The sequence below is a fragment of the Callospermophilus lateralis genome, chromosome 9, assembly GCF_048772815.1.
Source record: "Callospermophilus lateralis isolate mCalLat2 chromosome 9, mCalLat2.hap1, whole genome shotgun sequence".
Classification (NCBI taxonomy): Eukaryota; Metazoa; Chordata; class Mammalia; order Rodentia; family Sciuridae; genus Callospermophilus; species Callospermophilus lateralis.
In genome coordinates, this window is record NC_135313.1 from 24,659,537 (window position 1) to 24,669,530 (window position 9,994).

General features: G+C 36.6%; 1 protein-coding gene across 1 annotated transcript in view; it reads left to right on the top strand.

Annotated features, from left to right (window-relative positions):
* Positions 1–9,726, top strand: part of Erbb4 (erb-b2 receptor tyrosine kinase 4) — a 681,070-nt gene extending 671,344 nt beyond the window's left edge. The window contains exons 26-28 of the mRNA XM_076866449.2: positions 5,602–5,649; positions 6,417–6,714; positions 9,281–9,726. Of these exons, the coding sequence (XP_076722564.1) occupies positions 5,602–5,649; positions 6,417–6,714; positions 9,281–9,726 (792 nt within the window). The remainder of the gene's footprint in view (positions 1–5,601; positions 5,650–6,416; positions 6,715–9,280) is intronic.
* The last annotated feature ends 268 nt before the right edge of the window (positions 9,727–9,994 follow it).

Consider the following 9,994-nt stretch of genomic DNA (forward strand, 5'->3'; position numbering starts at 1 on the left):
GAAAAAGAAGCCAGGATAATTGATTTGAGAAAAGAGTTGAGGCACAGTACAGGGGAAGAGGAAGGGGCAAAAATGAAAAAGAACAGAAATGTTAAAGTCAAAATCTGTTTTGAGCCATAATGGAAAGATAAGAGAATAACGGGCTTCGAAGTCACTCATCCATGGCTGTGTGGCCATAGGCTGGTCCTCTAACTTCCCTGATCCTCAGATTCTCATCTGTAAATAGGAATTCTAACTTTTAATAATATTTGCATTGAAAAATTGTAAGAATGAAGAAAATCTAAAGTAGGCCTAGGCATATGGTAGGTACATGTTATAGTCTCCCTTCCCATTTATTTCCCTAAGAATAGTCCTATATCCATCTACAAACAGAATTGACATTGTAACTAAGTAGATTTTGAGAACTAAGAAAAGAAGTGTTATTGCTGTTTATAAAAACACTCATTTTTAAACTTTATGAATTCTGTATTGACTCTCATTCATGCTTATTGACACCACTACAGCTCCTTTCATTGAAAATGCTTTCAGCAATTGAATAGATGAGACATATAAGAAAAATTGAAGGTTCCAGGATTAGTGAAAGGTGGAAAACAAGGAGGCCTCAGTCGGTATTCCTCCAAGTGGATCCCAGGGTACTTAACATTGTGTCTGTGCAGAGTAGAATTGTCTCCTCAGAAAAGTTGAGTCCAACATAATCAAATAAAATAGATGATGATTAAACCGATTACTAAATAAATACGTAAATGGACGAAGGATACTATGTGTAATAAAGATAGATATAGACCTAGACAATCAAGTCAGCTGCTGAGATTACAGTGGCCTTCCCTAGGCATATGTGGACACATTTTGTTTGTTTTCTTCTGGTTGTCCTGTGAAAAATGAAGCTTCTAAATCTAGATGTTTCCGAATACTGACCAGTATGTGAACTCACTTGTTAGAAAGATATAGAGTTACAGCCATGCATCAAGAACTGCACCTCCAGTGCAAAAACATTTTCTCTATGGGACTGTCTGACCTGTGAAGATGTAGAAATGCCCGTCAGAGTACTAATGACATACATCTGGGAGGATAAAGGTGGAGAACCCTCAGTATTACTACGTGGAAGTGTCTAGATAATAAACTCGTGCTGATGGACTGGCAGTGTCTACAGACACACATTCTATTTTAGTTAACAGGATTTAGAGTATCTCTTGACCCTAGAAACTATAATCCTACAGTTACTATTGAGAGCAAATACTTATTTAGAGAGAAAATAAATACCTCTCACTGAGCACATGTCTAGTTTAGACAGAAATTTGTCATAGGCATGTTATTTTTGTTTCTTAACAAAATAGATTTTGTATGATAGTTTAAAAATATCATAGAGCACAGTGATATTTTTTTAACCATTTAAAAATTCTCAAGGAAAAATATTAAATAATGCAAATATAATAATAGTGTGTACATAATAAGATAAAAGTTCAAATATTTATCACTTGAGTCTAAAGTGAAGTTTAGGGTACGATGTTTTAAAAAGTGCATTTAATATTGTATTTATTGACCCTTCCCTTCTCTAAAACCTCTGGTATTTGAGCCTAAGATAATCACACTGTGTTCCAGTGATATGGCCACAAAATTAAACTCTATCATCACCCTTACAAATCCCCCCACCAGGAACAAGCTCCACATCACCTGCCAGTTCATAACCCACCTCTTTCTGACTCTGTCCTGCTGACAGTAAATCCCCTCACCAGCTAATTGAACAGATGCACCCAGTGCTGCTTCCTAAAAATCCACAAAGCTGGGCTTTGATGGACAGCAGAAAGTGGCACAATGGAAAACAAAAGCCTTTTAACTGAGAGCACTGCTTTGTTCTGCTCCGAACTTTAAGGTCACTCCAGCTCATTCTGGCTGCTGTGAGGATCTTAATTTTTACTCCACCAATTTACTTGCAGCTGTCATTCCTTCCAATATTAAAAGTTCAGCTTCTCGAGTGTGGGGAATTGAGGGAGAGGGGAATGAGAAGAGCTTGTTGTGGACTAAAAACCGCAAGAACCAGTGAAATCTGGCTTGGCTCTGAAGTACAAAAAGTTATTTTCAAAGCCTATAAATTATGACATAGTGATTAACATGTAATTTAAATATATTTAAACAACAATTATATCACATTTCCAGCCCAGCTAATTGGCCTCACAGATGTTCCCTTGGAGCTACATTGCCCTTCCAGGGGGAAATGAATGAGGTGCTTTTTATCATGGAAAACAGATAAAAAAGCAAACTGAAAAAAAAATGGAAATAGAAGCATAAAAAGCAGCCAGTACCCCTAAAAACAATGAATGCTGAGGGGCTTTGCTTAGCATTTTTTCCATTTTAATGTGGAAAACGGGGGAAAGCATGAAGAAGATGCTCTATTCCTGTGATGCTATTTGGCAGGCTGTCCAGAGACGGAGTTGGCAGGCTTCTGACTGAGACACTTGTCAAAGCAGGGACAGTCGATGCATTCTAATAGGGCACAGCCTAGCCTCCTGTCTCGGAGCAGGCTAACTATGAGAGGTACAGTGATTTTTAATACAATGCCTTTATAATTAAAGGAATTCTGGCCCAGGTAATGAAGATAGATGATGAACTGCTGAAGAATGTCTTGTGAGTTAGTCCTTCAATCATTTATCTCTCTCAAGTTTTATAAAATGAAAAGTGTGCAAGCTCCTTAGCTATAATTTGAGTTGAATATTACCCAGTACAACAAATCTTACAAGATTTAAAGTTAAGTTTAAAGGCCCAAAGAAACCATGGTATTTAGTCAGGTTTTGGCATACCTAGCCTTTTAACATTTGATCTAAGAATTGAAATAAATTCACTCCAGTCTCATTTCATTCTTGTTTTTTCTCCCAGAAGTCTCAGGTACCGTCTGATAACACACTATGAATCCTGAAGACCAATGGCCATGTTTCTTCTAGTACGTCCTGCTATCTCCAGCACCTACCACAGTGCCTTTGCTTTTATTGTTGAGATTTAATACGTATTTGTTAAATACTTACTAGTTAATCAGGGTTTTTAATATGATCAGGTTCTGATAGGCAGTTGTCTTAGTTCTTGTATCATCCCAATGTTTTCTAAATCTTTGGATTGTATTGAAATTTCCTTTCTCAAATTTTATAAAGGAGTTTATTTGTGTCTTTCTAAAAGATAGTAAAGTATGCCTATATTTAAGATAATTAGAGAACAGCTTAGCATTTAAAAATGATTTTGATAAGTGGCTTGGGCATATTGATGCTTGAATTTAAAAATTCAGTTTAGCTGATGTGAATATTTAAACATGTATATCATTTACATTTATATACTAATGCAGAGATTACAAAGTCTGTTTATACAGAAACCTATTTTGTCATGCCTAAGAACAAAGTAGAGTGACCAAGAATGAAAACTAAGGTCTGAGATATTTCACGTTTGACCAAATTCACAGTAATTGGGACTGAGGCCCAAATTTCTAACAGGATATAAAACAATCTACTTAATGCATTATATCACTTCTACACATTGCATGTTAAATATGTATCTAGAAGCAACCTAATTCTTCATCGACTAATGTATGGGTAAAGAAAGTGTGGTGAATATACATAATGGGGTACTATTTGGCCATGAAAAAGGATGAAATCCTGTCATTCATGACAACATGGATGGAGCTGGAAATTGTTATATTGAGTGAAATAAACCAGCCACAGAAAGACAATGTATGATCTCATTCATATGTGGAATCTAGCTGATTGCATACAAGTTGGGAGTAGAATGATGGTTACCAGAAGCTGAGCAGGAGGGAAAGGAAGAGGTTGAACACTGGGTAACAAGTTACAGTTAGACAGGAGCAAGAATTTCTTTTGTGCTATTGTGCAGTAGGGACACACAGGTAACAATAATGTACTGTACATTTCAAAAAGCTAGATGAAAAGATTTGGAATGCTTTCACCATAAAGAAATGATGAATTTTTAGGATAGGTATGTTTAACCTAATTTAAACATTATACAATATGCACATGTATCAAAACATTACATGGTATCCACTAATAGGTATGATTTTTGTGGTATTATACATCTATTGTAAATGAATTTTAAGGGGCTGAGTGGTGGCTCAATGGTAGAGGACTTGCCTAACATGTATGACGCACTGGGTTCGATTCTCAGCACTGTGTATAAATAAATGAATAAAATAAAGGTCCATCAACAACTAAAAACATATCTTTAAAAATGAATTTAAAAAGAAAAACTCTTCAAAAATAAAATATGTTGCTAGCTTACCATGACATAATCTTGAAGGCATAGCTACTAACTTAGAAGAGAAGGAAATCTGTATATACTTTCTATGATATCATACTTGGGGTGGTAATGAAATGTAAACACACTCTAGGGAGTTCCAGACTTCTCTTTTGACTAGTCCAGGAGACTAAATTAGTTAAGGGTGATTGTATTGTTCAATTGTTATTGGTTTACATTAAATGGTTAATCTCCTGGGGGCCATATGCTTCTTAGATTATTTTACGAATCTCTAAATTGTGTGAATATTGACCTGAGATAATGTTTAGCTATGTTTCTCGTGAATGATGTAGGTGTCTTGCCATATTTGCATCATCTCTATTCACATAAAGTCGAATTTCAGATAATTAAATTTTAAGATAAAGTAGTTTTGTCTGCATTTTTCATTTTCCCCAGTGCCTAGAAAAGTAGAAAAGAGCTGGCACGTAGGCAGCAGGTTCTCAAGAAACGTGTTTAGTAATGAGTGAAAATACTAAGAAACACAATTGAGATACATACAACCCCTTCACTTACCCTAAGGAACATTGTTCTTAATAATTTATGACATTCTATATCCACTTTCACTTAGCCGATAGGATAGACTATTAAGCTATAAAAATATAAGTGTCTTTTGGTGTTTTCACTGAAATCTGGTTATGACAGATTTTAAATACATAAAAGAAATGTAAAAGCACATTTCCCAGAAAGGAAATGATTTTTCCAATTTCCCACTGTTTCTTAACTAAAAATAAAGTAAGACCAAAGATAAAATAGTGTATACCTTTTTATAATGAGAGGCTAAGAAGTCCATTGCTGATGTCCATTGAGTGGTGAAAAATTAATGTAACTTAATAACAAATTATTTCAGCATATTATAATCTACTTTATGACCTTCTAGATACATTTTTTGTTGTTGTTTTCTAAGAGAAAAGCTAACGCTATGATATGAGGCTATTTCAGTCATTTGGCATGTAAGGAAAGAAACTGTATCTCATTTACAAGTATAGCTAATTATTGATTGCTTTTTCCTTTCTTCTAGGGTTAATTAGAAGAATGCTTACTATTAACTTACATTTTCAATCCATTGAAAAATTTCTTTTTTCATATAACTTTCCTTTTTCAGGAATTAAATTAAAATATTTAATTTCCTCAAAACATAAATACACTCATTTGCATAACACATACAGTTTTAATGTTTAGGGAAAATCACTGTTGTGCACGTTTCCCACGTTAGTTCATACAACTCATGTGCTTTTTTCGTTTCCTTTTCTTTTAAAATTTTCCATTCATGTTGCCTCTTATTATATCCATCATTCCATTTTTCTTTCCTATTAGAGTGAAATTGGACACAGCCCTCCTCCTGCCTACACCCCCATGTCAGGAGTAAGTATTTCATGATCAACCTTCACCTCAGGATTTTTGGTCTTTGCTTACCATGTTTCTTCTCTCACATCTCCCCATAATTTCCTCATTTTGCCTTGCCAACAGTGAGTTAAGAATTTATAGACTGTGTAGCTGCCTTTGTAGGTGTCTTTTATCTCAGTAGATAATCCAAAGCTGAGATATCATGCATCATCAGTGGCTTCAACTTTCATCTGAAGGATTTACCTGGGCTCATAAATTATTCTTCTAGGTGAGGAGGTTATCTTAACTGCCATGATTACAGGTCATGTGCTAAAAAGGCCGAATCTCAGTGATGGCTCTCTAGTTACAGACTGGAGACTCAGACACAGTTACCACAGAATAAAAAGCAGTAAGGAAATGCCACCGTGCACGATGTATCACTGTATTTCTGCTCTTAAAGTCATTTGTCGTGAAAATTCACTTTGCATTTTTCTATCAAAAATAGGCAAAATTGTGGGAAAATGACATGAAATACTTTTTTATTCGATCGCCTTAGCTGGTTAGTAAAATTTTAAAAAATATATTTCCAAATTATTTTCCTGTGATTTACCTTTCAAGGGAAATGGGAATTATCACTGTTTCTAGTCCATAATTCAAATTCATTAGCCACTAAGGGAAAAAATGTAGTAAATACTGTGACTTTCCTTTGAAGGACGAACATTGATATCTTTCTGGTTGGTAGCACTCATGTTTTCCTACCATTCCTAACCACAGCTTCTCTCTAAATGTGCTTCTACTGTTAACAGAACCAGTTTGTATACCGGGATGGGGGTTTTGCTGCAGAACAAGGAATGGCAGTGCCCTACAGGGCCACAACCAGCACAATCCCAGAAGCACCAGTTGCTCAGGGAGCTGCAGCTGAGATTTTCGACGACTCCTGTTGTAATGGCACCCTACGTAAACCCGTGCAACCCCATGTCCAAGAGGACAGTAGCACCCAGAGGTACAGTGCTGACCCCACAGCGTTTGCCCCAGAACGGAGTCCACGAGGAGAGCTGGATGAAGAAGGTTACATGACACCTATGAGAGACAAACCCAAACAAGGTACAGACCAAACATTGAGAAAATGATTGCCAACCACATTCACTTGATCAAAAGTTACAATGTATTGTATGGGAATTGCTGGACAGCTGGACTGTGTAAGGTTGTGACCTGGAAAAGCCTTAGGCTGCTATTCCTTGTGGTATTCTTCCTGAACCAGCCGGTAGCATGCACATTACCTAGATGCTGCTGCTTAGAAATCAGAATCTCAGACCCCACCTGAATAGGATCTTCAGGGGTCTATATGCACAGGCAAGCTGAAGAAGCACTCACCTTCACTGGAATGTATGAATTTGGTAGCACGGCACAACTGCAGAACCATTATTGTGATGGACAGAAAGGCTGGTGTTGGCAAAAGTGTCTGAAGCTTTTGATGGCACCAGTAAAATATGTGGTAGCTTCAATAAAATGACGTAGTTTAAATAACATAGTTTATTTTAGGAAATTATGATTTCTCATATGATACTTCTCAAAATTAAAGTTTTAACCCTCTATGTGCTTCCATATTCCACCAAGTCTTGAAAAGAATGATTCGTGGTTTTGCAAAGCTCAGCAATGACTTTGTAAAAGTTAGTGGTAGAAATGTTAAGCACCCAAATCAAATGTTTCAGTTTTGAGGAAAAAAAAAAAACAAAAACACAAGTGCCTCTTTTCTTCGATGCTAACAGCATCACAAAACAGAGATGAATAACTGATATTAAAAAATGATGATATTGTCTCTGAGTTTTCAGTGTCAGTAGCCATATTTTAAGACTCTATATGAGAGCCTCTTATGTTATTTTTATATGATTATGTTCACTTTTATAAAATACCTTTTAGAAATTCCTGAAGACATTATCGAATGTACAGTTTAATGTATAGAGTTGTCCAAAAGTGGCACAAATGTAGGTTTTGTGAAGATTTGGTAGAGTCCCTGAAAGCAGAGTTCCCTTTAGAAGATTGTCACCTCAACTAGAAATATCTCTCCCAAACTGAACAGCTGTACAAGTTTGTATCAGTACAGCAGATAACTAGATAGTGTTGACAAACATTAATATAAGCTTCTAAGAGAAGTCAGTCAGTCTACGTAGACTCGCTGAAGAGTATTCTCAGATTTTATCTCTGGACACTGAAATCCAAGTGTTTGTAGTATGTTCTAGCCTACTCCTCAGAGTATAGAATTTTACTATAGGCATTCCTACACTTTTAAGAATTTTCTGAAATCTGCTAAGAAAATTCAAAATCTAGCTACCTTGTAAGTTCTTCATACCTTTTTTCCTCCAAATTAAATCTTGCTACTAACTATATAGATCCCCCTACTCCTGTTGGGGAAAAAGTAAAAACAGTGTAATAGAACAAGAAGATTATGTAAGAGAAATTAGAAGATCTGAATTCTCCATGAAGCTGGAAAAATAAGGTTTGCACTTTCTTGCTCAAGAATTATGGTAGGGATGAAATGATAGTGTTTTGTACTTTTTGAACTATAATTCATGTACATGATGGTGGGATATTCAGAAATGCCTTTTAGCTTGTACTAGAAATGCTGGACAGTGAACTCTATCAAGCATGTGTTTATTCAGGGAAAAATAATCCTGGCTAATGGGATTTCACTTTGTGCATGTTGGGCTAAGAATAGGGGATAGAAAGTTTGTTTTGTAAAGGTGACACCTTAAATAATTTTGCCTTCTCCATATCCTGACTCCAAAATACGAATACCTTAGGTTTTTATATGTATGGTAAAAAGGGAGGACAAAGAATTCTAGTAGATATGTAGATTTTTGAGGTGAAACTCAGCTTGAGAAAGCAGTGTTAGGTATCAGAGTTATTTTTATTTTGGGCCAATACCTTTTCTCTAAATGGATTTATTAGATTGAACCATGCAAAGTAGACACTGTTTTTACCATAAAAAGTGACTATTTTATATGATTGAAACTAATGACTTGCTCTTTTGTGACTATGATTAGACTTTGGAAACAAATGTTATAATTATTAAGCAAGTGCATATGTAACAGCAAGCAACTCAACTAGAAGCATGTAGGATGTCTGTAAGATTTATTTTATTAAAAAGTTGAAATTTTTTCTGGGCTACAATCAAATGTTACTGGTATAGGCATTCTTGGCAAATCACATAGACTAAAACCATGATTCTTCGCTTTATCCACTTTTTTTTTTTTTTTTGGCACAAGGTTAAGTCATGAATGTTTGGGGTTTTTGATATTTTTATAAAATTTCTAATTCCTCTATATTGAAGGCTATTTAACTAAGACAGGTCATCTTCTTTTCAAATATAAACTAACAATTTTCAGAAAATAAAAGCTTTTACACAACCAGCCCATATGTGGGACAGACAAATAAAATTGGATGTAAAGAAGAGCAATCTAGAGGACAGGAATTCTGACCCTGGCCTTGCCAGTGCCTTGCTTTGTCATGAATACTCCTTTTTTTTATAGAGCAGTAGTAATCTACAAAGAGCTTGAGAATTTGTGAACACCTATTATGTGGCTTTCCTGTTCTAGACAAAGAAGCTAACCTTAGTATGATTATCGTTCTTCTGAAGGCAGATGCTACCTGATATTTCTGTGTTCTACAGAATACCTGAATCCAGTGGAGGAGAACCCTTTTGTTTCTCGGCGAAAAAATGGAGACCTTCAAGCTTTGGATAATCCTGAGTATCACAATGCTTCCAGTGGCCCACCCAAGGCAGAGGATGAGTATGTGAATGAGCCTCTGTACCTTAACACCTTTGCCAACACCTTGGGGAATGCTGAGTACCTGAAGAACAACGTTCTGTCTGTGCCAGAGAAGGCCAGGAAAGCGTTTGACAACCCTGACTACTGGAACCACAGCCTGCCCCCCAGGAGCACCCTACAGCACCCAGACTACCTGCAGGAGTACAGCACAAAATATTTTTATAAACAGAATGGACGGATCCGGCCTATCGTGGCAGAGAATCCCGAATACCTCTCTGAGTTCTCGCTGAAGCCAGGCACTGTGCTGCCTCCTCCACCCTACAGACACCGGAATACTGTGGTGTAAGCTCAGCCCTGGTTCTAAGGTGGAGAGACAAGCCCGCTCCAATTTCCCCACCCCCTCTCTTTCTCTGGTGGTCTTCCTTCTACCCTCCAAGGCCAGTAGTTTTGACACTTCCCAGTGGAAGACATAGAGACACAATGATAGTTACTCGCTTATCTAACTTGAGCATAAGAAGGAAGGACTGAAAGAGAAAGACAGGAGGAACCACACTGTTTCTTCATCTCTCCGAATGGATTTGTTAGGAAAGTGAACAGCTGGAGATGGACCAGAA